Consider the following 27,074-nt stretch of genomic DNA (forward strand, 5'->3'; position numbering starts at 1 on the left):
TATTGGGTTGGACGTAGCTCTCACAAAAGCCTTTCTATGAAAAAAAAGTCTAAAATATCTTGGTGAACCAGTCCTAGCTTGTAGAGCATTAGTTTCAACATCAGTTAAACATGTCTCCTCTACCTTCAACACCCCCCGCACAGAGGTGACAAGGACAATAATCTTTATTCTACATTTGCCACTGCTTGCATACAGCAAGGTCTGTAAAGTGTCTGTGAGTGGTTACCAGGAGATTTTTGATGGCAGTGGAAATCTTCAGTTGAAGTCAGTGTGTTGTCTTTGTTGGCACCACCTTGTGTACACTTTAGAGGAATCCCAGATCACTGAGGCGTTAGTCATGGTCAGGGAACAGTTAAGTATTGTGAGTGTGATTCATGTTTTATATGGTTGTATTTCAGGATTGATTACAGTTTCGAAGCACAGGAGGTCTTTGTTAGCAAATGGCCCTTTATATTCTTTAGACCTCTGACGAAATGAGGTAAATGACTGTGAAAGTACAGGGCTGTGAAAGGGAGAAACACTGCAGTGTCAGCGAGGGTTGCAGACTATTGATTTGGCGTGGCTCAAAGGAAAGTAAAGAGCCGCTCAAACAGCGATAATATAGACTTAAGACATTAAATGAGGCCAGTTTAACTTGGTTTATAACTCTCTAAAACCATTAGAGTTAAAAAAATGAATACATACAACTATGAGTGGCTAGATAGTCCTATTGACATGCTGACTTATTTAAACAATTGACATAAGGCACATTAGTTGTTTGGGTTTTTGTGTGTGTGATAGCAATGCTCATCCCACGGTGAGTATGTTTTGTATGTGGTTTGACCAGATGGGACACATTCTTTGCTGCAGCACAACACGTTTTTCAGAATTCAAACCAAACCAGTTGCCTGGTTTGAAACAACCATAGCGTTTTGTATACACGTAGCTTTTTGGTTTGGGCAGCACAGTGTGTTTTTACACAGTGGCAGTTCATTTCAGAAGGTGGTAAATAGAAAAGCAAAAAAACAGGCCATGTTTGTGGTGAACAGTAATAGGGAAGTGGTTTGTACTGAAACTTGCAGTAACCTCCCTCTTTAGTTTATTAAGTGCAGAAATGGGGTTTATTTTAACATAGATTCTGTGCAATGCTAACATCAATATTTCAACTTAGGAAACATCATAAATCAACCTAATAAAAAAAATATTAAAAACTACAAAGCAAATTGACCAGGAAATGCAAATTTTAAAGATCTTGAAAGCCTAGTATTTTCTTAATTACCATTGTACTGTAAGTGATTTGGGCCTTTATTAACAACTATAGCACAACTAATAATGGAGTTTGTCTTAAGAAACAGATCAGAGTTTTTGATAGCAGTATGGAGACAAAAAGGCTGGAATCAGCGACGTGTGACACAGGCCAGTCTTTCTGCTATCTGTCATTTAAGAAGAAAGGTTAGATGTGAAACCGTCCTTTAAAGAGACCATGACAAAGTCAATCATCCTTAATAACACGAAATCCAAACTTAAGGGGTTTGTCAGTCTAAACTTCACAAAAGAACATTGTGTTACCTTGAGCCGCATGGCAAGATTGGCATTACTCATCTTCTGGTTTTCCACCAAATGTATGTCATCATGTGAATGAAGGCATGCAGAGTTTCCTGCATTGTTCTGTTCCTGGTATGTGTGTGTGTTTATGTGTATACATTTGTACTTGCATGGCTTTGTCTGGGCTGAAACTCCACACCCTGTCCAGTACCAAAATGATGCTTTGACAGAGTTGTCATAGCAAGCAGGACTCTAAGAATGAGATCAGACAGCAGGTATGCATCACCCCACCTACACTAGGGTTGATCTTTGACCATTTGGAATCAAAATAGTATCAGAAGTTGCCTTTATATATAAAAAATGAGCTGTATGCAATGCACATGTACATGGCTTTGTAAAGCCACACCACCTTTTCTGCACTGGATTATTTTCTTTGTCCCACTTGAATGAAAATGTAAAAATGTCCCCCCCCCATGGTTTGTTTGTGTTTGTGTGTGTGTGTAAGAGAGAGAGAAAGAGAGAGAGACTATGTAAGGAGAGGAAATGAAAGGTGATTGTTGGAAGTTGCAGTTGGCCAACAAGACACCATTTAGGGTGTCCCTCTCCCTCTCTCTGTGTTTTTACTTTGTTGCTGAACTGGTATATGTGCTTGGCAGTGAGCCCCAGGAAGTGAGTACAGTTACAGCCTGACATTTTGTCAAACACCACTCTGAATCCAGCTGTTCACTTCTACAGAGTGTGTGTATTCTAGTCCTGTCACCATAGATGTTAAAGTGTGTAGAGCAGGGGGAGCTCTCCAAGTAGTGGTGACAGATGCATTCACACAGAGATGCTTCACAACATCACAAACCAGCTGATGAAGAAATCGATTTTTTTTTTCTTTTTTTGTGTGTGCTTTTAGAAAATGCATCATGTAAATTCTCACTGAAATTCTCATGCCCACTTGTTGCTAAACAGGTGCTTGAGAGACTATATTAACACAGTATTTATACAGTATATTAATACGACTGCTGTTAGGAACACCCTTACATTTTCTTCTAAATGGAACAAGAACAGAATAACACTCGTGGGGTTTCTCAAAGCTTGATTTTTGAACGCAGAGCTCAAATTGACATGACTGTACATTCTGATTAACCTTCAAGAAGAATCCCTGACTTATAGCAGAGGAAATGTCTTAGTTGCCCAAAGCAATTACAGGTCAAACACACTCTGTGCTGGGTTTATCAGTAACTTTATGCTGTGAGGACATGTTCTCTTTCAGGAAAGGGGAACTCCTCCTCATAAAACACCATCTGATCCTCTGTCCTCTCCACACTTTGGTGTGCTGCACTAAAAATAACAGTGTTTGTTTTGCACTTCCTTTGGCTGATGATAAATTGTAGTAAATGAGAATATTAGACTATGAGTTTGTTTTTATCCTTTTCTCTTCCTTTTTCATTGATTTGAACCTCACCCCTCTCTCCTTGCTCTTTCCCCAGATCATGATTGAGTTCTGCCCTGGTGGAGCTGTGGATGCAGCAATGCTGGGTAGGCTCGCTTGCTTTGTGCTCCCTCTGTATCTTTCCAAGCACTCTCTACCCTGTCACAAGAGTCCACACTTGTGGCAGAGGTTTATTTTCTATAGGAAAACATTTAGAAAACAAGCACTTCTCATTTCCAACCATAATGGTGTACTTCACCAGCTTGGACAGTATTCAGACACAGTGGAGTCCCCCTGTGTGGGAAGTCCCCTGGTCTGTTTTCACTGGGTAATCCACAACTCTCAAAACTGCCTGCACCCCTGATGCAGCTAACAAAACACAAACAAAGTAGAATTCTGCAGGGTAGTACTTGCCTGGATATATGAGAAAGCTTTTCTGATCTGGGATTAGCCAGCAACAGTATCTGAGAGACTTGATATCATCACAGGTTCTAGCTAGATGTGTTTTCTTTTGTGCAGTTCACACCCTAGTTCAGTCCTCAGGACTTTTTCTCACATCTATTCTGCTCTAATTCTCACCCCCTTCTCTACCCCATATTTAACCTCTCCATCTCCTATCAGAGTTGGATCGGGGGCTGACGGAGCCACAGATTAAGGTGGTTTGCCGCCAGATGTTGGAGGCTTTGAACTACCTTCACAGCATGAAGATTATCCACAGAGACTTGAAGGCCGGTAACATCCTCCTCATGCTGGACGGGGAAATTAAGCTGGGTGAGGGTCATTCATTCATTTATTCATTTATTTATTTATTTATTTATTGCTTTAAAGTGTTGCTTGTTTTAGATGCCTCTGACCTTCAGATTACCAGTCAAAGGTTTGGGCACTCTTTCTCAATGAATTGGATGGGAAAGTGTGTGCAAACCTTTGACCTGATAAAACTAAAGATTTAAAACAGTGTGTGCACAGTCTGAAACATCCAATGCTGTAGGTTTAGAAGATAATGTAATATCAATATATCCCTTATTGTATTTGTTCTGACAGCATAGTCAAATGGAAAATCTCAGCTGTGTCCAGCTGAATCTGCAGTTTGAGAAATGTTGGAATTCCTATTGGTGGTTAAAATAATGTTTTGTGGGTTTAAACAGTGATTGGCTTCAAAGCATGAATTTATCTGAACAGGTTATGGTGGCCAAGTCTACACGGACAGGGTAAATCATATTCTCCTTAATGGCATCTATATTTTCCTCATTCTGTGTTTTCCTTGCATCTTAGTATTGCTCATGTAAGATGCAACGAAAAGATACAAGGAGAGAGGAATCATTTCTGCTCTGAAGAGCAAGCAGGAATAAAAGCTTTGGAACATCTTTGAAGGTAGTGAATTGGAAGGCATTACTGGTTAAGCAAGGAATGAGGAATGCTCAGTTAAGGGAAATGGGGTCACTGGGGTTTCTAACAAAACACCTGGAGTAATCTGTCTCTCTTGCATCCCATAATTCACAGAGAAAACCGTTTCACTGTCAATATGATGCAAATGGAACTAATTCTCAGATAAACCCCTGCATTCCCGCTGCATATTGCAGGTTATCTCTGTTGTTACTAGCCATGCACACACCTTAGAGGCCAAATTCCCCTCCTGTGGTGCTGTAGGAGGATCATAAGTGGGGAAAAATGCATTGTGAGAAGTCTTGCATATTTTCATTTACTAGCTTTTTGAATAGTTCTCCACATTCCGACAAACCAAAAACATTGAGCAGAAATGGACTCTAGGCTGCACACAGTTTCATGTTCAGGTAGGATTATTTGTGGAAGTGACTGTGCTTTTGTTTAATTCAGTTAGACTCCAAATGGTTTATCTGTTTGTGGTTTTAAAATGACATGTTTCCTGAGCTCCTCAGCTTCCTTGGCTTGCATTTTTTGTTTAATTAAGTCACTTTGCACTGCCTTACATTCTGCCCTAAGACACCACAGATAGATATAATCACTGGGAGTTGCCTCTTTAAACTCTTGGAGTCATGGCACTCACTCATTTACAGTCTACATTCTTGTCTACATACTTAACTACATACTAATTCAAACAAGGCGGCAGTTAACTGTCTGATGTTGAACATGCATTCTACCCACCTCTGAATCCAGGCATTATTGTTAAACGTATTGTTCGTCCATGCAGCACAGCTTGTTCATGGCTGTACAACCTTAGATACTCTTATAGGTACAATATGTTCAGAAATGTGACCAGATTTTCATTCAAGCTACATTCATAAATCAAAATTGCAAGGTCATCAGCATCAGATAGTGGTTTTATGCCATCATCATTTAGTTCCTGGTGATGTGGTGTAGTCTACAAAAGTTTAGACTGCAACAGTCCAAATGATACGTTTGACTGGAAAGTTTGAGACATTTGAATTTTAGTCTGCAAAACCAAGACAGTTACCCAAGTGTCTCATTAATAGAAGTTGCCCATTTGTAATTGAAGCAGTGAAATTACCTCTGCCAAACAAACACTTCTCAGCCCAGGGCAGGCCACTGGTAATAGACTTGTTTACAGAGAAACACTTCAGCCAAAATGAAAGCAACACTCCTGAAATCTGAGGGGCATGTCAGGGAACAGGGGCAGGTTGTTGGAGAAACAGGACTGCTATAAATTCATTGGTTCTGGCTTTGCATCTCTGCCAAACATAATTTTGACAACTTTACTCCTGTCCAATAAGAAAATGTCTCCCTTCATTCTTGCAGCGGATTTTGGTGTGTCTGCAAAAAATACCAAAACCCTGCAAAGAAGAGATTCTTTCATTGGAACGCCATACTGGTGAGTAAGACAGATTGTAAATTAGAGTACCACTAAGAGAGAGAGCAGTGATTGAGCTTTAGGGGTGGGTGATATACAGTAGATATGAGATACTGTCATTTGCAAGATTAGATTTAGATGTATGATATATTTCTTTTTTTATCTACAGATTAAGTTGAGGAAGGTGGGAGTATCCGTTTTACTTAACTGATTTGGAACAGTTCCTGCCACTGCACAGCACTAAAACAACCCCAGATCCTTAACCCTGCTATAAACCATCTAGCAGTACGTGTTAACTGTAGCCATATCAACTGTCCCGAAATGGTGGTATACATGTATACAGATTTTTTTTTCACCACCTTGAGAGTTGAGAAGTCACACTGTTATGTATAAATGGTAAATGGTCTTATACTTGTATAGCGCCTTTCTATGCTTTTTACAGCACACTCAAAGCGCTTTCACACATTATTCAGCCATTCACCCATTCGCACTCCCAAGCACTCACGCATTCACACACCGGTGACATCACCGGGAGCAACTGGGGGTTTAGTGTCTTGCTCAAGGACACCTCGACATGTTGACTGGACAAGCCGGGAATTGAACCGCTAATCCTCCGGTTAGGAAACGACCCGCTCTACCTCCTGAGCCACAGCCGGGGGCGGCTGTGGCTTATGTATACACACCCTCACCCCAGTACCTCAGCTCTGTGCTTAGTCCTCCATTGTTGTCACAACAGTGTGGTTCTCTCCTCTGCCCGTTTGAAGCCTCCATAGTGAACCGTGTCCCATAGTGTTGTCATCTATGTTGGAATAATATGGTTGGAACCTGTTAACCATTCACCCAAGCAGGTTATCATCCATCAGGAATATGCCCCCAGCTTAATGAAAACATGACTGGGCCCTCCCAATGCACAGTACTGATTTCATCCTGAAAAAAATACTCTAGGCAGTTTTCTGTATTGCACTGTATTCCTCTGATTGCACTGATTAGCAAAGTCACCAAGGGACAGGGAGCAGACATTAGTTTCTTTGCACCTAAGTACATCTCTAAGATTAGTGCCCTGCATTTTGAAAGTTGTTAGCAAACATGCTGAAGGGTGTGAAGTGTGCTTGATGTTGAATTGATGTGCTTGAATTTAAGGAGCAATGTTATTAATGTGCACTGTGCCTTGATTTGTTAGCATGCAGTTTGCTTTAATTGGGAGTTTCATGTCCCACACCATGTGCTGTAATTAACCTTTTGTTATGTCACTTTCTCAGGATGGCTCCAGAGGTGGTACTGTGTGAGACAATGAAAGATGCTCCGTATGACTACAAGGCTGATATCTGGTCTCTGGGAATCACTCTGATCGAGCTCGCCCAGATTGAACCCCCACACCACGAGCTCAACCCCATGAGGGTGCTGTTGAAGATCGCCAAGTCGGAGCCTCCCACCCTGGAGGAGCCAAACAGATGGTGAGGATAAATTCTGTTGTTGTGCAATAAGTGTGTCAGAAATATGTTGCAGAAAAAAAAAAACTGAATTAAATGGAGGCTTTTGTCATGAATAATACTTTGATGGATCACCAGATTTTTGCAGACTTAGTGTCCTGTAATCTCCTGTAGACACCCAACACATCACATTGTCCTCCCTATCTCTGGCTGCACTCTATTTTGCCCAGCAGAAACTGATCTTTCTACTGTATCAATTTTGTGAGTCTTAATGTTCCATAGCTGCAAATTTAGTACTACAAAAATGAAGTTATCAGGGGCTCAAAGCAGACTTGGGGTGGGGAGCTGACTCATTGTTCCCATTGACAGCTGTCTTAGCACAGCTGTGCATAATGATCCACCAACATAATAGATTGGAAAATGTTTTGTTGTGTTGTAACCCTTCCCTTATCCCTTCCACCCTCTCCTATTTCCTTCTTTGCTGCTGTTTTTGATCGATACTTTTTTTCTTGTTTATTCAAGGTCGCCAGATTTTCACAATTTCCTCAAGAAAACTCTGGATAAAAACTCAGAGACTCGTCCGACTGCAGCACAACTCCTGGAGGTAGGTCCTGATGTAATGTGAAATTATAACCTGTATTAGGTAGTGCTGCACTTTGATATATGATGGAACATTGTCCTCGCTCTGTCCTTATCTTGTGCCAACACACACACACACTCCCACATGCAGCCTTTTAATCTTCTATTTTAAAACCTGAATGGAATTACCTGTCGCATGGAAGTGAGCAGTGCCCTGCGGAGGGCACTGGCATGTGACTAGGAGCCGAATAGAAGGTGAACAAGAGTGAGCAAGAAACAGAGCAGGCGTAGGAGGAGAAGAATGGTGAAAGAACAAAGGTGAAGAAGGATCATTTTAGAAGTCATTGTTCATGCTGATGGACCCTCTGACGATACAAATATTTTTATCTTAGGGTTAATAGGAGTTGTGCTTGGGTCTAATAACTAGCGTCCCCTTTGTTTTCCAACAACAGCAAATTACACTTTGGTACATCTGTCACATGCTCAGTGGCATTGCTTAGGAGGCTACAAAGGGGCTGGTGACAGTCTTTCTGGCAGTAAAAAAACTAGTGTCTTTGACAAATGTGCCTCAGAATCCAGAATCTCAAGCAAAAAGAATGGCAGACAGAAAAAGTCAGCAGGGTGTGGATTAATGCACGAGAGCAGCTATTAAGATTCAGGGCCACAGTTTCCTGTCTGTATCCCGCAGCTGTGGGATCATCAGCTATTTACGTTCCTGCTCTTCACCAATAGAATGTCTGGATTTACCCCGAGTTCGCCACCTCTAGCCAGTTAGAGAGAGGCAGAGATGAAAATCCTAGATCCAGGCTGCTGGGAATTTGGCATGTGTTCTCCAGTTGGGGGAAAGAGATGGGCGCGGTCTGGTTTTTGGTGCTCTGCTGGACATTTTAGATGTTTGTCACGCCTGCTGCTCCCGACGGCTGTCAGAGGCTATTTACTGTAGATAGCTGTGCAGTGATGGCATTAAATTCTGCTGTGTAACAGATAGTGGATGATGTCATTTTACTGGTAGCTGCCATCGGTGTATGGGACATGTTTTAAGTAAGATTTTGTAAAGCAGCTACTCACTGGAGTGCATGGATGTGATAAAACAGATGTGGTACAGGGGGACAGTAATAAATCATAGATAAAAAGTATCTTCAGTCTAAGCGCTAAACTCTTAAAGGTGTGTGCACAACTGTATACAAAGAGGCACTGAAACCAGCTTGAGGAAGTATTTATCCTCAAGCTGTTCATAGGAAACAGGGATTCAGTGTTTTAAACCCTCAGTCTGTCCTTGTGTCTGTCATGCATGTCTGCTTGTAAGGAATGTATACAAAACAACTTGACACAGTATTAGTCACTGTGGCAGGAGACCATCTGGGTGACTTGTAGTCATTCTACTGAATATAGCTGCTCCTCACACAGGGTTTCTCATGATTTGTGGCTTAGCTTCAGTTCATGTATAATATTGTATGGTTTTCTGTTTTGTTTTGTTGCATAGTTTTACTATGGGAGCATTAGTTTAGAGCTAGTTTATCTCTGAGTCATGGATTTTGACTGATTTTGCAACATTGAGATGGGCACACACACACGCACACACGCACACACACGCACACACACACACACACACACACACACACATTTATACTGTACGTTTATACAGAACACTGACATCATGCATTCCTTAGCCCTGAACCATAACACTAGCTATTATCTAGCCTTTTCTTTGGCCTTACTTTCAACCTAATAATAACATTAAAGGGCAGGTCACCTTATTCCAGGATGACACAGAGCTAATGGAGGTTGACGTTCTTAATAATGTGAAACTGTTCATCATGCCACTGTCATCATTGCTACATAGGTAACTGTGCAGCATGGACTCCAGTATGTAGTATTGTTTACATTCTTTTTTTTTTTAACACCCAGTGATGCATACAAGACTCAAAATCAGCAGCCACACCAAGCTCAAAGCTCCACTGATCCACATCCTGAGCCACCATGGCAGTAAAACAACATAGTGTAGTATTGTTGCCCTGTTAAATCTAGTTCGCCTTTGGTTTGTCTCAGGGAGCCTGAGGTTAAAATGAGCCTGGTCTGAGTTCACTTGGTTAGACTTTTATAATAAATAAAGGATACTAAGAGCTGCGATGATCAGTCGATTGGTTTCACAAATTCACTGGCAAATATTTTGATAATCAGTTTTTGTTTTAAAGTCATTTTTCAGTCAGAAATATCAAACATTTGATGGTTTCAGCTTCTTAAATTGGATCTGCTGCTTTTCTGTGTTTTGACATTATTGTAAATTGACTATGCATTTCGCACTCTTAGTTAGACAAAAAAGACACCCGATGACGTCTCTTTGACAAAAAAAGACACCCGATGACGTCTCTTTGCGCTCTAGGAAGCTGGGATGTGCATTTGTCAGGAAGTGGTGGTGGTTGTTGGCATCTAAATAATTTCAGTTGTCTTATCTTAACAGGTGTGGCTTGCCGTTTATATCTTAAATTCCAATTCCACGCTCTTTTTGTGCGCCCATGTTCTAAGTGTGCTGTGTTCTGCAGGACAACCCTTGATTTATTTGAACTGAATGGTTCGAAGCCACTTGGCTATTAAGCTTCCTGACTCATTAGACAATAGCTGACTGTTGTTTGTCACTGGAGAAGTTAAAAGCTGAGGCCTAATGCAGTCCTTGAAGACAAGCTCCACCACACAAACAACTTCGATCACCCACAGCAAATGTGCACACACACGCCCTGATTTATACACACTTCATGGTCCAGCACTACTTGTAGCCTGTTCCCTTGCTCAGCTGTTCCAATTAAATTACACACTAGTGCAAAGCATCTGAATAATTGATGACTGGCCTTTTATCCCCACCGCACTCGGCTTTTATTTAGTTTCTCATTCTCTTTGCACTTTGCCAAAGCCCATGCTTTTCTTTACAATTTGTTGATGGCTTGCAAATTTAAGGGTGTGATGTTAAATTCAGTATCAGTGTGTGCCATCAATAAGGAGACTTGTTTGTTAAAGCTGTTCAGGAACCAGAAAGTGGTGGATCATTTCCCCAGAGGTGAAAGTCTCATCTAGCCTTACCTTTCACACTTGTTGTCCCTTGTTGCCCTGTGGTCAAACGAATATACCTGAATGCAATTACTTTATTTTTCACCAGAGTTTATTTGATGGGTGTTTATGCTGTGGTCACATCAAACCTCGAGTCTCTTTCCCATATGTACAGTTAACAATCAAACGCTGTGCAGTTCAGAGTGATGTTTATAAGCTCATTTATGCTCAAGGTATGGTGCTTAAAATGGAAAAACAACACAAGATGTATGTCACTTTTGTGAGAACCTGGTCTTGCTTTTTGTTTGACAGATGATTAACACCTGTCTCCCTTCTGCGTCTTGTGTCCACAGCACCCTTTTGTGAGATCAGTGACGTCTAACCGTCCCCTGCAGGAGCTGGTGGCTGAGGCCAAGGCTGAGGTCATGGAGGAAATAGAGGACAATAGAGAGGAAGGAGAGGAGGACGATGATACGATGGAGCCCACTGTGGTACCAGGCCTAGATCTTTATTTTTTTCTTTTTCTCTTCCTTAATTTTCCTCTGTCATTATTTCCAAAAAGAGAAAGGGCAGTCCATGTCCTTGGAGCAGCTTTAAGATGTTGGGTTATAAGAGTACACGTGATTCGAATTAACAAGGTTAACTATTGGACAGTATCTTATAAGCTAAATTTTACATACAAGTGACATTTTCTTCGCTGACCTAAGTGAAGATGTGTAATTTTCTAACCGTTTCGTCTTGCTGTCTCTTGCAAAGCTGAAACTGACAAGTTGGAGTTGTTTTACTGTCACCAGATAATATAATATAATACAAAAGTAATCACACTCGCCTGCACATGATCCCATGCCCAGAAAAGCACACACACGTTCTGCCCACTTCCTCCATGTTTAAAGTCCTGCATGCTGACCCCTCTGAACTGCATCTTTTTGGCTTTCTTTTCAAAGTATTATTTGTCCATTCTGTAGAAGCCATTCATAGATCCTCAGAGGCAGGAGAATAGAAAGTGAACATAGTCTGAAGGTGCAGTTTACTGCCAGCACAAACAAAGGAACAGAAACCGGAACACTAGCATTCATGCACACCCGCACGTAGTTAAATATAGGTTCTGGCTTTTTGGCTCACTCCAGTATAGAAACACTGTCACCTCATGACCCTGATGGAATGAATTAGTTAAGGTTGTACATTGTTCTGCTGCTACTGTATACGTATGCTAGAGGCCCCTATGTGGTGAGCATTTCTAAAATATTTTTGCCAACAGGAAGCTGTAACAAGATGAGTGTGTCAAGATGCCCTCTAATTCTTTCCTCTTTGTGATAATGGTTTCTGAATTTATTGAAAAGAACATCTTGGTCAGTGCTAAAATGTTTTCAGACATCCTGCTAATCCAACTTAGTCGGTCTTTGGGTTAAGTTTGAGCTTCTGTAGATGTTTTTGTTTTGTTTTTTTAATGTGTGCAGTTCTGCTGAAAACTTTACTGCAAACTACACTTAAACTCATCACTTCCTCTGTGTCGGGATCTTCCCACATAAAACCACAAGACAATGAAGGTTTTAAACTCAATGTTAAATTTATCATGAATTGGGTTAATTGCTGCTATGCTATCTGAGTGTGGACATTTGGGCTGCAAGATAAACATTTAATTATAGGGAAGAAATAATATGAATATAAATATCAAAATGTTATTATATATACGGTGCAGTACATGAACAGCTTTGTCCAAACAGATTTTTCTTCTGAGTGCTCAGTTGTTTTCTGACTTTTTCTGACAAGGCCATTCTTAGAAACACACAGCAACATTTTGACACAAGTAGCCAGTATCTCTTGCTATGTTGTATACACAACCAGCAGATGTTTGATGTTGAGATATTGTAAGGATGATGTCTGATGGTGGTGTTTACATCTAGCGGGAGTGGTACTTTAGGATGCCAAACTGCTCAGTATACATACAGTAGTCCTGAAATAACTTCTTCAGTGTTGTTTATAAATGCAGGCTAGGGAATTCCTGTGTCTGGAACATCTGCAATTTGGTTCTAAATTAATTTTTTTTTTAAAAACTTTCCGGGAGTTTATATAATTGCTCTAGAAAGGTAAAAGATTCAGCCACTTAGTTACTGTTGGTAATTTATTTGTTGATCATTTTAAGATTCTTCCTATTTACTTTAATTCACAGTTTTTAGTCTTTTGTGTTTGTCTCAACAGGCATCTATGCATCTGACAAATAATTCTAGGTCTTATTATCCCTATTTGTTTTCATTGATAGGTTTCATCTTTTGGCCAGCACTCTACAGTATGTGGTATTAAGTTAAGCTTGAACCCTCGATGAGTTAAATTAAAGCGCTCATCAAGAACCACACAGAATTCTTGGTAATAATGCCATTAAGTTAATACAGGCCTTTCACCTCTGTAATTATAAGTGCACTTCCTCCTGATTAGATGGTCATTTCAACCACAGTAAAAAGTAGCAGTGCAGGAGTATAAAGCTGGAATGACTGCATTCCTACTGAAGCAAAGGTTAAGGTTACTTCACTGAAGGTGGGATGCCCAAAGCACTTTATCCATTAGCATTTGGGCTAAAACCAGAGGGTGGAAACATCAAAGTGCATAACAACACTTCTTTTCTCACCCCTTCTGGTTCCTCTAGTCTCCAGGCAAAGAGCCATGCCAGACAAGTCAGACAAGTCAGACCAGTTTGGAAGGGGACCAGTCTCCAGAGACCCCGAGCCCAACCACACCAATACCTATATCCAAGAATGGGGCTGAGTCAGATATACCAACAGCGGATCTGCCAGGCGCTGCCATTATGGCCCCCGTCCTTCTGCCGCGGCCGAATCTCCATCGAGAACAGCTGGCCGATGATACCGAAAAATCTGAAAGTGAGGCCTCAACCAAGACTTCCAACTCAGACTCAGGCATTGAGGATGGGAAGAGTACCCCTACATCGGAGGAGGTAAAGGTTCTCCTTGTTTTAGATTCAGAAAATGAGATGTTACTGTATCTACTAATCCTGGATAATCCTAAAGCACTGACTGTAATGCATTCAAATAGTAATAATACTAAAATTCATTTTAAGGGTGCTGTGGAGAACCCAGGGACAGAGGAGCATGCTGACATGATCAGAGACTCAAGAGACCCAGGGATGCTTAAGATCCAGGTGACCAACAAGGAGACCGACTTAATGGGTAACAGAGACTCACTGACTCCAAACCGAAGTCCCACTGTCACTCCTACACCACCTCGTGCCCGCTCCCCAGTACCTACACCCCGCTCTAGGCCGAATGTCAGCCGAACATCGGATATTCCAGAGCGGATGTCGACAGGAGAAAATGCTGAGACTGTCTCGCCTTATATCAATGGAGGGATTATCAATAAACGGTACTCTTCCTCAGGCAGCACGGCATCGGAGAGCATGGACATGTCCATTACCAAGGGGAACATCTCAATGTCTGCAAAGGTAAGTCACCGTGAAGCAAAACACTCTACTTGGAAGAATACATAGGTGACACTTTTAGCATATAAGGTACCTAGTAAAGTGCAATGCACACCCTGGTCTGTTCTGTGGATATATTCAGTCTTCCTTTTAAATGTCAAGTAGAATGATGAAAATAACCTTACATGTACACAGTGATTTGCAGGGAAGATGAATGAACTCAGACATATCTCGAGAAACACTTGTGTATCTCAGAACACGTCTTTAAATAATTTAGCCCAGTATAGCAGAGTAAAAGAGGCAGAGAGGCAGCTCTCTGCTTCTGTAGGAAAAACCCCTCCTAGGAAAAATCATTTCTCAGCACCCACAGAGTAACTGAAACTGCACTGTGTTGTGTTTTGGGGTGTGGGTGTTACCCATCTGAAACAAAGGATGGCCTGTCTTCCATTAGGCTTAGACAACAACTTGCGTTTAGAGAGGATATGGAGAGCGATACTAGTTGAAGCTCTTAAACCTTAAGTTTAATGAGTTTCTTGGTATGGGGTTAAGACATTTGCAGTAAATCCATATTTATTTGGAGAATCTAGGCTGAATTACTGACACTGCTTAAAAAAAAAAAAAAAAAACTCCTCCAGTATGCAAATGGGTTGTAAAAATTTTGTAATTCTGAAACCAGAATTAGCCCATAAAGAATGTACTTATCCAAGCTTAGCAATGTGCCTGACAGTCCTAGTTAGGAAGCTGAAGAGAGAGACGAGAGAAACTATTTTATTGCTAGACACGATGCCTTTCGGAAGCAAAATATGCAACATTTTCTATTAATCGGGACCAACAGTGCCCTTTGTGTGGGCAGAGTTCCCTATTCAACATTGTGAATGGAAGTCTCTGTGCAACCCATTGTTGCTCAGTTCGTTCTGGAGGCTTATGGACTGACTGATTAAAATCCTACTGACTGTGTGCAGTCATGTCTGTTTGTAGTATGTTAAGTTTTTCCAGAACAGATCACTCAGTAGGCGGCTCCACCTGCAGCGAGGGTGAATGGGCTGTCTTTGTTCAAATAAAAGAGGACAGGCGGGCATATTAAGTCAGGTCTGTTGTTTTGCACTTAACACGTGTATATGACAGAGCATTAGTGTGTGCATTTGCTCATGAATTCATCTGCACTTGCACAGGAGAATGTGTGTGCAAAATTTCTTTTTGAATGTATAGTGAAGGGAAATCCAGAGTTATGTGCAGTAGAGTCTGAAACACAAATAAAGCAGCTGAACTATTGAATGGCCCACTGATTATAGCTCAAAGGTACTTAGTAAAACACTCAAACAAGTACAAAGACATATTTTAACTGTTATTTGTGAAAATGGCCTCAAACAGACTCATGGAGTCAATTAGCTCAGCTCAGGAAGATTTGTCAGAAAAGACAGCGTTTCTTACAAACAAATATTTAATTTATTCCAGTTTCTTTTTAGTTCGTTCTGTCAGGCTTCACTCGCCTTCCACTTCTCTGCTCTTCTGTTTTTATATGTGGTTATATATAGACCAGGAAATGACATCATCCAGGGTTTTAGCCACCAAGCGTTTCTTGGTATCTGTCTTATAAATATTGTCAGTGGACGCTGACTTAGATAAGGGACTCTGGAATTGTAACTGTTCAACAACACATGCTTAGTCAGCCATAATAATATTGGCAGCTTCGTTGTAAAAGGTGTGGTCCTACTCTGACTCATAGTAAATGTTTAATATATTATACAGGATGATGTTTGCTACCATAGTTTGATTGGTCTGCGCTTTCTTTTTCATAGGTCCTAAATTAGATGGTTTGTTCAAATTTAATCTGAGAGCAAAGAAAATGTCATTGGTCTTTTAGTGGTATTTCCATGGTTGGAAATAAATTGCTAGTTTAAAACTAGAATCTCTAAATTTCAGTAGAGGTGAAAAGCAGCTGAAAGTGATGAAGAACCCAGTGTTGCTGTACTAAGTTAAAGAAGCATGACAAGCCAGGTGACACTGTCATGTGATGGGGTGTGTTTGGTGTTACTTCCTGCATGGCGCTCCCCATCCCCAGTGATAGACGGAGCATCTTGCTACTTCATACAGTAGAACCAGACTGACAGGAATATCAATGGCTTTGTCAGCACCCAAACACACACAGCAGCTTCACCTTCCAGATAAAAAGACTATATTTGGAATTAAAATGTGGCCGGGGGGGGAAGTTGTATAAATCCTGTAGTTACTGTAGGGAGAGTTGTGTGATATCTGAAACAGTGACGAGGGGGGTGTAGAGTTAAAAAGAAGTCTCTACTTAATCCTAGCAGCTTGAGGTTACATTAGCCCCAAATAACATACATGCATGTACACAAGCTCTTGTCTTGTACCTAAGATCTGAATGAATGTGACTTTGTTTCACTCTGTATTTGGCCCACAGGACTTCTCGAGTAAGACTCTGAAGCGAACCAGGAAGTTGGTTTAAGATGGCATGGAGGTGAGCGTGACTACCTCCAAGATCATCGGTGATGATGAGAAGAAAGATGAGGAGATGAGATTCCTGAGGTAAGGGGGTGGCTCGCTGCCTCTCTACAGAACACACATTTAGTGCCTTCACCTTCTAGATAAGAACAGGTGGATGTATGTGCTGTCTATGTTTTCATTCCCTGTAAATGAGGGCTATGAACCCAGGGGTCTGTTCGTTCCTTAGCTCAGACTGAAGTCTGTATACTAAACATCAGACCAGGGGTTCTGCTCTTTCTGGCTTTATCTCCCTGAGGTTGGCAAATGTCCAGACTGTTATTGAGAAAGATGCACAGTATTTAGGTAATGGTTTGAAAGAAGTTACTTTTAGATTAGGGTGAAGATTTGGTTAACTGTAGGGAATCTAGTTGCAAAAGGGGATCCAGGAACACTTTTGTTGTCCAGTGACAACTTGATTTTCTTTGCATGGCTCAAAAATGAGCAATTTGTACACTGACAGGACAAATGATAAACACACTAAAATGCCATTGATGCCCTAGGGCTTTCTGTGCATTGCACCTGCCATCTAGTGGTTGGAAGATGACATTGCATCTATGACTACCATAATAACAGAACTAAACTAAAATAACTGAACTTCTTAATGATATTTTTTATGTTTCTTTTGCTTTTATTGTGGCACCTACATGGGCCAGACAGCAGCCCATTAAATCAGTGAAAATTTGCTTTAAGCCAACTCTGGTTTAATACATGAAGTTGTAACATTTAACAATGTGAGTGGTGCAAATAAAATGGATAAAGCATGATGCACAGATGTCAAACAACAGCTGAAGCACATTAAAATCAATTTAGATGTTGCTCTTACATTCCACAGCTAAGACACAATTTCTCTATTGTCGTTACAAATCAAACAGCATACACCACTTCAGAGGCTGAGGAGAAAAGGAACATTTCTGATAGTTAAGTGCCCTTTTTTTCCAAAAGGTGGTGACAGTTGGACCTTTAAACAACAGCGATTACGATGACAGGGAATAACAATATTAACTATCAGCTTTGCTTGTTTGTGTAGTTGTTAAACTAAAGCCATTAAAACCAATGACCCGTGTGTGTGTGCAGACGTCAGGAGCTACGTGAGCTCCGTTTGCTGCAGAAGGAAGAGCAACGCGTTCAAGCTGTTCTAAACGGCAAACTGCAAACACAGAAAGAACAAATGGAGAGACGTTTTGAGCAGGAGATAAATGTGAGTCACTGCCACACATACACAACTACCACATGATTAAGTACATCTAACAACATGCAGTGTGACCCCATACAACAGCCTGGTAATAAATCCTGCTGTCATAACTTTTTTTGTTTTTTTTTTGTCAGAAAGTTGTTTCAACTTTCTGGTAATTTTGTAATCTGTAGGCTGTAAAATTTGTACTCTTTGGATGGTAGAATAATTTTTTTCAAAACTTTTCTGATACACATTACCAAAGTATTTTCACTTTTATTTGAAAATAAAACAGCCCTGCAGTGTCTTGAATTATACCTTCTTGAGCTTACAGTGTGCTTGTTTCCTACTGGTGCATCCCAGGCCAAGAAAAGGCAATACGACCTGGAGCTAGAGAATCTGGAGAAGCAGCAGAAGCAGACTATTGAAAAGATGGAGATGGAGCACAATTTTAAACTCAAAGAAGAGACCAAACGCATCAAAGCACAGCAGGAACGAGAGTACCAAAAGTTTCTAGATCAACTGAAGCACAAGAAAAAGGAGGTACTTTTGAATTAGTGCATGTGAAAGAACCATTTTTTGTTAATGCTCACATACTTTATCAGCATATCTGTGCATGTCCATTTTGCCTTGTGTCACTGTCATTGATTATAGCTGAAATGCGTCTTCTTTAGATGAAACAGTCTGTTGATAAGCTGCCCAGAAATCAGCGTAAAGAATCCCTGAAGCAGAGTATGATTACCTTCCAAGAAATGAAGAAGAGCGAGGTACGCTGTTTGATCAGTATCTGACTTGGGCAGAGTTGCTGATTTGATTTTGTTCAGATTTTTATTATGCCACCTTATTAAATATTATAGTAATATTTCTTCCTTTTGTGGAGTAAATGCCTGACTTCTTAGAGATTTCAATACTACACCTGTTTCATCCACTCTTTTTTCCCTCCACTTCTCTGTTTTAGGAGGATAAATTCTTGGCAGATCAGAAGAAGTGTTTGGACACCTTGCTAAATAAAATCATCACTGACAACAAGAGGAAGATAACAGAAACAGAGAGAGAGTGTCTTAACAAGAAGCAGAAGCTAACCAGAGGTATAGCATTCCTGATCATAGTAATAACCTCTAGGTCTAGTTCTTATCCCTGGTGTAGAAAGAGGTTACACACTGTTGACATTTTTTCTTTTATTAACTCTGGTTAGAGCATGAAGGTTCGAAATGGGACATGGAGGAGAAAAATCATTATGAGAGACACCAGTTGCTGAAGCAGCAGCTGAAAGATCAGTACTTCCTCCAGAGGCATCAGCTTCTCAAGAAACATGAGACGGTAGGTCAGTGGATCGCACTTCTCCTTGCCACAATAAGTACTTTGTGTACCATTCTACACACATTTAACTTTTGATAGTAAGTAAATCATGTCAATATCAAGTCTTGAATCACAGGAACTCGTTTTCATTGGATTTTCCAGGCCCAGCTAAATTTTCCATGCAACATTTAGCCCCTCTGTTTTCTGTGTCACTACAGGAGCGTGAACACATGCAGCGCTACAATCAGAGAATGATTGAGATCCTGAAAGCACGGCAGCAGCAGGAAAAGAACCGGCTGCCTAAGATCCAGCGTGGCGAAGCCAAGACCCGCATGGCCATGTTCAAGAAGAGCCTCCGCATCAACCCACTGGGCAGCTCTGCAGAGGAGAGGGAGAGGATCAAACAGGTAGAGGCGGAGGGTTTTCTCACCCCACATGAAGCATGAAGTTAATCAGTAACTCACTCTCTGCTTCTCTCTAGTTTTCACTGCAGGAGGAGAAGCGGCAGAAGGGTGAGAGGCTGCAACAGCAGCAGAAACACGAGACCCAGATGAGAGAGATGAATGGCCAGTGTGAAAGTAACATCAGAGAGCTCCAACTACTCCAGGTGACTCACCTTTGACATCACTTTTCCACCCTGCATGTTACCGTTATGCTGTACTTGTTAGCACAGTCTGTAATTTCCCTACTGCAGTTTCTGAAAAAGTCTCCAAGAAAGGAGAATGAATAGAATAAATGGACTGCACTGATTAGTAAAACCATTTCCTGCTTCAGAATGAAAAATGTCACCTGTTGATTGAGAATGAGACCCAGAGGCTCAAGCATTTGGAGGACCGACACAACCAGGCACTGAAGGAATGGAGGGATCAGCTGAAACCGAGAAAGAAGGTAGGTTTCCTGTCACAATGTTATTAGAGTGAAATTATCTGAAAAATTAATAAATGAAAATATCTTATGTAGAGAAATAATTCAAATGCCTATCACAGACTTAAAGTGACCGGATCAGTTAGTGTAAAGTAGTTTATCATTTTAGATAAAAACAAAAATGGGTAATTAATTAAAGGAATAGTTCAGCATTTATGAAAATATGCTTACCTGCTCAGAATTAGCTCAGCACAAAGGTGGAAGCCTGGGGAAATGGCTATCCTGGCTGTTTTTTGAAGTTTAAAAACACACCTACAAACACATCTAAGGCTCTCAAATTAACACACTGTATCTCCTTTGTGTACCGTGTACACAGAACGATGGAAGAAATGACAAGTTGCTGTTTTGCAAGGGTCACACACTGTCAGTGGCAAACAGCAGCCAGTTGCAGTCGCTACTGGAGTCTTGTCTTTGTGCCATGATAAACTCAACACTAGATATGAGAAGGGTTTCAATCCTGTCATATCATACTCTTGGCAACAAAGTGAATAAGCATATTTCCAAAATGTCAAACTATTCCTTTGATTTTATACATAAGAAACTTGTCTCTGATCATCTATTTTTGTGCAGCATCCATTATATATGTATGTTTTCCATATAATGGCCCCTGACTAGTTTACCAAGTCGGCCATCTTGTCCAAAGACTGAGGAACACAGCATAATAGCTTTTCCTAACTTGGTACAGAATTATTCCACCTGAACATCATTAGACAAGTGTAAATAAAGTTCCTCTTTGGTTTGATATCCTAATACACCTTTCTGCAACCATTCTAGGCCCTTGAAGAGGAGCTAAACTTGAAGAAACAGGAGCAGGAGGCTTTCTTCAGGATGAGTCAAAGCTCTGATTGCCCAAATCCCAGTTCTCCCAATAAACTCTCAAAGTTTGTGCCTTACCAAGAGGCATCTGACACATAAAAACAGCTGCTGTGATATTGCGTGCACACACACTCAAAGGCATTAACAGTTGCCTTCTGCCTCAATTTTAATTAGCTTTGCCAGTAATGGAAGCATACATATCCCTTCATTAGTTTTCTTGATTGTTTTAGTGAATATTTATGTTTTAACTCATGCTTTCTCTTTGGAAAAATGTTGTAGTACTCAAGGGATTCAAAAGTCATAATGTGCTTCACAACTCAGTTACATAGTATCTTCTCCTATACAGTGTTTTGATATTTTTTTTTTTGTTTGTTTTGCCTTCTGTTAGTCTGCTTCGTATTGCTCACCAGTGGAACAGAATAACATGGTGCAGGGGCTGTTGGTTTAAGTGAGCTGATTAAATATGGAGGAGAAAACACTTTTTGGTTGGAAAGACGTTTGTTGTCCCAGGCACCTAACAAGGGAATTTCTATTTGCAGGAAGAGGGGAATGTTTGTTTCTATGAACGCTGGCGAGCCTGTAATAAAGCACTTTTTTTATTTACCCCAAATTATTAGTGCTGTCTTCCTACTATGACCAAAAATCCCCCCAACATTTAAAGATTTACTGACTGTTCTCCCCCCTTTTTTCTCTGTGCTCATTCACCTGTTTGTCATATAGCTGCCAAAGCCCGTCTTTATTTATTTTTACTTCTATTTTTTAATCAGCACCCATGGTAAGAAGGATGTACTTATTGTTTTGTATCTTGTTTAAAATGGGGATGAGGCTAAGTTATCAGAATGTATCATTTCTTTTTAAAGTTTATTTAGGAATAAAATTTTAACATTCAAGGGAAGGCTAATTGTTATTCGCAGTGTTTTTTTTTCTGTTGTGATTTTACTGTAAAATCTGTCACACTGGATGCAAACTGACAAAACCAAAGCAGAATACTGTTTTGTTCTTTGACAGATGTTAGATGGGATTTAAATCTAAATTTAAAAAATGTATTACGTGTGTAATTGTTATACCATGCTTGTTAACCAAAGTGCAATAATACATGTATGTCTTTGCTGAGCTTATAGAGGGTTTTCTTTTTCTAAAATGTTGCTTTCCTTTGCACTGAAGTGAAAAAATGTGAGTTTTACCAAGAACAAAACTTTTCAAAAGAAACATTGCTTAAAAATGATTTCATCTTCATACTTTTTAGTACTTGGAAAGCAACATTTTAAGGATCCCATTTTTCACCTGGATCTTATTTTGGAACATAACTTCATATTTTCAAAAGAGTGCCTTAACCTGTAGCTTGCAGCTGATAAATTTTGCCTGCAGAGTTGCACTGTATCAGGTACAGCTTAATTTCTCTCACACTGTCTGACAAGTATTTGACTTTGTCACGTTTAATGGTTCCATCTGTCTTCCCCTCTGCCTCAATTTACTTAAAATTGTTTGTATAAAGGGAATGTGAGTGCGAATGAAACTGTATCAGAAGGAAGCACTGTTCTAACTCAATAAATACAGATTTTCTAATTACAGGATGGTTTGTCATGTGGTTATGAAGACTTTAACATGATGTGATGACAACTAGGCACTTAAAGAAAAAAAAGTTTTAACTCCTAATCTGGGCAATTATCAGTCAATTTAAAGTTTCAGTGATTCAATTCAATGACCACAAGATTTTGACAGAAGAGGCAGGCACAGCATCTGTTCTACCAGATGCTACGACAAAAAAAATAAATAAATAAATAAAAAGAAAAGGCAAGAGAAGTACGCTCTTCCACTGACTCGCTCTCTTTGAATCACTTTGTTTGGCCAGGGAATGAAAATGTAAATGTAAATGCACTTGTATACATACTATACTTGTGTACTCTTCACAATACTTGGCCTGCTAATCCTCCGGTTAAGGAGATCCTCCTGACCCACCCCCATGAACTAGGTAACGCTTTCTTCATCATGCCTTTAAGCAATTAAAATGTGTGCCTCATCCCCTTTCCCTTGCTAAGTTGCTACTTGCAGAATAAACAACTTTTAAATAGTATTTTTTCTGTGTTTGTCAGGAAAAGTAAACTGCTCCTAACATTCAGTACTATCCTATGTTGACTAAGAACAATGGGACAGATGCATCACTTGGGTCTGATTCTATACATATAAACTACATTTGACAATGTGCGATAAGCTGCGTTGCTAGACTTGCCAAAGTAGCTGAAAACTGTAAATTCTTCCATTTATCTCTGTACAGTATTTTTTGAAAGCCCTCTTTATTCATACTAGATATTGGTGATTTTAGATTTTATTTAAAAAATAAATCCTAGGAATAAGCCACAGTTTTGTCTAAAAGCCTAAAACATGTCTTGTAACTTGTCTGTTTTCCTTCTCCTCAGCACACAGTAATGCTGCCTTTTAATGGTGGTACACAGCATTACACCAATCATAGTCTTAGTCATGGTCTTCATTCTCAGGCTTTCCTAGACTAGACTGTTAGGAAATCAAAAACCGTTTCTTTCATTACAACACCCAAAAGCAGCACAGACCTCTGGTGAAACCAGAAAACATTCTAAATGTGTGCTTACCCAGCAGCTGGATGGCTTGGTGGTTAACACCACTGACTTTGGTACGACAGGTTGGGGTTCAAGCTGTGGGACTGCAATAACCGTCAGCTCTTACCAACTTGTCAGCCTTTCCTAATGTAAACAGTTCTAATCCAGTGTGTTTTATTTGTTGTTGCTGCACATTTCTAAAAGGTCAGCAGTGCCAAGACTGAATTATGCTTCTTTCTTTTCAACCATAACACTCAGAATATACAAGATTTTACACTGTGAAAATGTTCAGTGGTACATTTGCTGTTTGCTGAAAGGAAAACTACTGTAGCTGCTACTTATAGCCATTATGGGTAGCTCATAGCGAGGCTGTGTATCAGTATGGAAGTACCTAAAGACTTGGTGTTGGTTTACAGGTGAGAACAGTTCAGATTTAAAGCCTTTTATGGAAACCCAGAGTGTTCAATAATAATAATAAATAAAAACATTGAAATTAATAATCGTATGAATAAATTGTTGAAAATAAGGACTTTCACAGGCAATTTGTGAAATTCAAGAAATATTAAACCTTAAGTCATTATTTTGAAATGTATTTCATTATTCTTACTTAATGGAGTTTTTATGTGTTATTTTTATTGTGATTATGGACATTATTATTTTAAAGTGCTATTTTTCAAAAGTCTGTTTTTATTTTCATACCTTTTTATGTCCCGTTACTACAGTAGCCTAGATGGGACATTATGTTCATGCTGCTGTCTGTGACTCTGCAATAGACATGTTCTTGAACACAGTAAGTCTGGAACAACAGGTGAAGTGAATCACACTGATGAGCTCGTTACATCCACCTGTCAGTGGGTGGAGTATATAAGGCAGCAAGACAACAGGGTTCAGAGAAGGACGGAGGGTGAAGTGGTGACTTACTGACCATGAGGTTGATTTGTTGTAGAGCTTTTGCGTTTAGAGTTTAATGTGCAGCCTTCTGTGTGTATGTAGATTCTTAGCTGTTACTCTGAGGTAAAGCAGTTGAATCGATGTCTAATTTCGAGTTCATAGGCTACTTTATCGAGCGTTAGCAAGAATTTAATGTTGGCGTGTAATGTTAGCAAAGCTCTGCTAACCAGAGGTTTTTAGAGCTGAAGACAAACCAGGCGTGTGTCCTCTCATTAGTTCCATGTGTGGTTAGCCTTCAGGTACGCTAGTGTTTTGTTTTAGTATGCTCATTTTAACGAGGTTAATTGTTAAAACGTGTTAGATTAGCGTTAGCACCCTCTTGTTTTAAACACCCAACAAGTTCACTAATGTTTAGAGGACACTGGTCTTGGACACAGATTTCCTTGTTGTAGTGGAGAAACCTTTTTAGCTAAGTGAGTTTTTCTGCCTGGTCTGTGTGAGATGGAGCCTCCGTTTAGATTGAAGTCCAGACAAACCATCAGCTGCCAGTCATTTAATGAACGGCCCAAAAAAGCTTTTTGTTTAAATTAAGGTCATATTCAAAATATCAGCAGGTTTTATTGACAGTGGAAGTAACGCCAGGATTTATCAGTAAGTAAAGTTAAAGAATGGTGTCCTGTTAACAATGGAGAATTTAATGTCTAAATGAGATTACTAAAGGTCTTTGAATGTCCAGAAATGAAGACTAACTGGAGGTGACTTGTATAAAGTTCCAAGAAGTGGAGTCTTGTAATGTTTTTTTTATTTTGACATTAACAACCGAGGGAGACACACATGTTAAGTTAATTCACTGCTCAGCGCCTATAAGGGTTGTTGTAGAAAATACTAAACACAGTTGTGCTCTTCAAATGACGCTTTGTTTTCTTTACATCTATTTGACATTTGTCTTATTCTACTCCTGTTCTCCAAGGTGGCAGTGGCCAGAGGATCCTTTCTATTGGCTACACAAACAAGATGCTCCACATCACCAACAATGAGGAAACGCATGCTTTACATTTTCCCTCTTCAAGAACAAAATGACACTACACCCCATCTCCAAGCTGTGGGTGGGTAAGTTCACCAGAATAGAAACAATGTCGTCATTTCATACATGGATTTGTACAAAATATTCTCAATCTTCAGAGATGCTCTGGGCAGGTGGCTTATTGTTGTATGAAGAAAGGTAGAGAAAGTTGGGTGACACTAATCTCACTTGAGGTGGATTCACTAGTTTTTGTGCAGCTTTTAATTACCATTACAGGCTTTCTCATCCATGTTTGTGTTGTACTAAATTTTGAATATGTACCTTGTGGTACAAGTAAACCTACAGAGCTAATGTATTCCTGTAGAATTGTATTGACTGTTAATGGTACTTTCTTTACCCATGTTCACTTGCCTTTTGGCAATATGTACAACAATGGAACTAACCATACTTTACATAGATGTATAAATATTTATGTAGTTCATTTCCCCGCTGTTTCATGAAAGGCAAGTAACTCAAACAATGTATTTGAATAGAGTGCACCTGAGAAAGTCAACTCAGAACTTGGCAGGCAGCCCAGTGAACAGGACCTGAAGCTTTGTGGGCGCCGCACTATAAACCTCCAGACAATTCAGGTGGTGAGTAAATTGTTCAGACCATTCTTTAAATTACTGTTAAAGATCAAATTTGCATGGCCTGTTTCATAAATTGTGTGATGGCGGTGAACCCAGCAGAGACCATATCAACAGTCTGGCCTTTTCTTGGGACTTGCCACCAGTAATTCAAAAATGGCTATTTCAACATGTGGTGAGATGACATCTTGTATTTCAGATTTTTTCTTTTTCTTTCCTTTAGTCTAAATGTTGACTTGGAACTTCGCTGTGTGTGTATACACGCACATCAAGAAATGCCAAGGGCTGAAAGAAGAGCTAGAAAAGATGTGGAAGGTGAAGGCACAAGTGGTCCCTGTGGTAATGGGAACAGTTGGGGCTGTGACCCCAACAGATCCCAGGAACATCTGAGATGCTGCACAGGACCCTCAAGCTCCCAGGCCTCGAGGAATAGAACACTGTCCCAAAGTGGGGGGGTGAGTGGGGAATTTTTTTTTTTTTTAAATATATGGATGTTCACTGCCCAGGTACAAATGTGCCCACTAAAAGCTTTTTGTTCAAAACAAAGCAAACCTATCAACAGGAGTTGAAATATAGAGCATATCCTGCTTTTTAAACTCAAAGCTTTTTCCATTTCCTCCTTAGGCAGTCAACCAGATGTCATTCTATGGCCAGACCATCAGCAACATTCTTGTGGATGTACATGGATACAGGTGAGTTTGTTTATAAATGGACAATTTATTATTCAAATCAAAGCATTTTTATTTTGCAGGCTCTTATCCAGCTGCTGATGTGCTTTTGGGTAAGATGGGCAAATCAAGGTAGTGTACCTCACATCGTCTGCAGGTGCCTGGACAACAGTTGTGAAGACTTCTACCTTTGACCCCAAAACTTCAGCAGCATGTGAAAAAGTGTACTCCATATGGGAGATTATTTCAAAGGCCCTGTGTTCAACACTCATTCTTATCAGGGCTTTTTTTTTTTTTTTTTTTTTTTAAATTATCCCATTAAAACTCTGGTTCAGCTCTTCATTCTTCACTGTACATCTTGGCCCAA

General features: G+C 40.1%; 1 protein-coding gene and 1 long non-coding RNA gene across 3 annotated transcripts in view; both read left to right on the forward strand.

Moving 5' to 3' along the window:
- The window catches only part of stk10 (serine/threonine kinase 10), a 34,148-nt gene extending 11,644 nt beyond the window's left edge, over nucleotides 1–22,504 (forward strand). Inside the window, 18 exon segments of the mRNA XM_020599786.1 lie at nucleotides 3,003–3,051; nucleotides 3,566–3,715; nucleotides 5,678–5,750; nucleotides 6,989–7,183; nucleotides 7,682–7,763; nucleotides 11,134–11,271; nucleotides 13,422–13,727; nucleotides 13,851–14,231; nucleotides 16,630–16,754; nucleotides 17,787–17,910; nucleotides 18,247–18,426; nucleotides 18,558–18,650; nucleotides 18,842–18,971; nucleotides 19,079–19,203; nucleotides 19,401–19,589; nucleotides 19,664–19,789; nucleotides 19,957–20,070; nucleotides 20,881–22,504. Of these exon segments, the coding sequence (XP_020455442.1) occupies nucleotides 3,003–3,051; nucleotides 3,566–3,715; nucleotides 5,678–5,750; nucleotides 6,989–7,183; nucleotides 7,682–7,763; nucleotides 11,134–11,271; nucleotides 13,422–13,727; nucleotides 13,851–14,231; nucleotides 16,630–16,754; nucleotides 17,787–17,910; nucleotides 18,247–18,426; nucleotides 18,558–18,650; nucleotides 18,842–18,971; nucleotides 19,079–19,203; nucleotides 19,401–19,589; nucleotides 19,664–19,789; nucleotides 19,957–20,070; nucleotides 20,881–21,021 (2,721 nt within the window). The 3' untranslated portion in view covers nucleotides 21,022–22,504.
- Nucleotides 22,505–24,305: 1,801 nt separating this feature from the next.
- On the forward strand, nucleotides 24,306–26,996 carry LOC109959980 (uncharacterized). Of its 2 annotated transcripts, none has more exons than XR_002274912.1 (5): nucleotides 24,306–24,426; nucleotides 25,357–25,496; nucleotides 25,944–26,045; nucleotides 26,263–26,494; nucleotides 26,664–26,996. It is a non-coding gene; the product is annotated as an uncharacterized LOC109959980 (long non-coding RNA). The 2 variants fall into 2 exon arrangements; XR_002274913.1 differs by having other exon boundaries at nucleotides 25,357–25,492.
- The last annotated feature ends 78 nt before the right edge of the window (nucleotides 26,997–27,074 follow it).

Source organism: Monopterus albus, unplaced genomic scaffold (genome assembly GCF_001952655.1).
Source record: "Monopterus albus unplaced genomic scaffold, M_albus_1.0 scaffold42.1, whole genome shotgun sequence".
Lineage (NCBI taxonomy): Eukaryota > Metazoa > Chordata > Actinopteri > Synbranchiformes > Synbranchidae > Monopterus > Monopterus albus.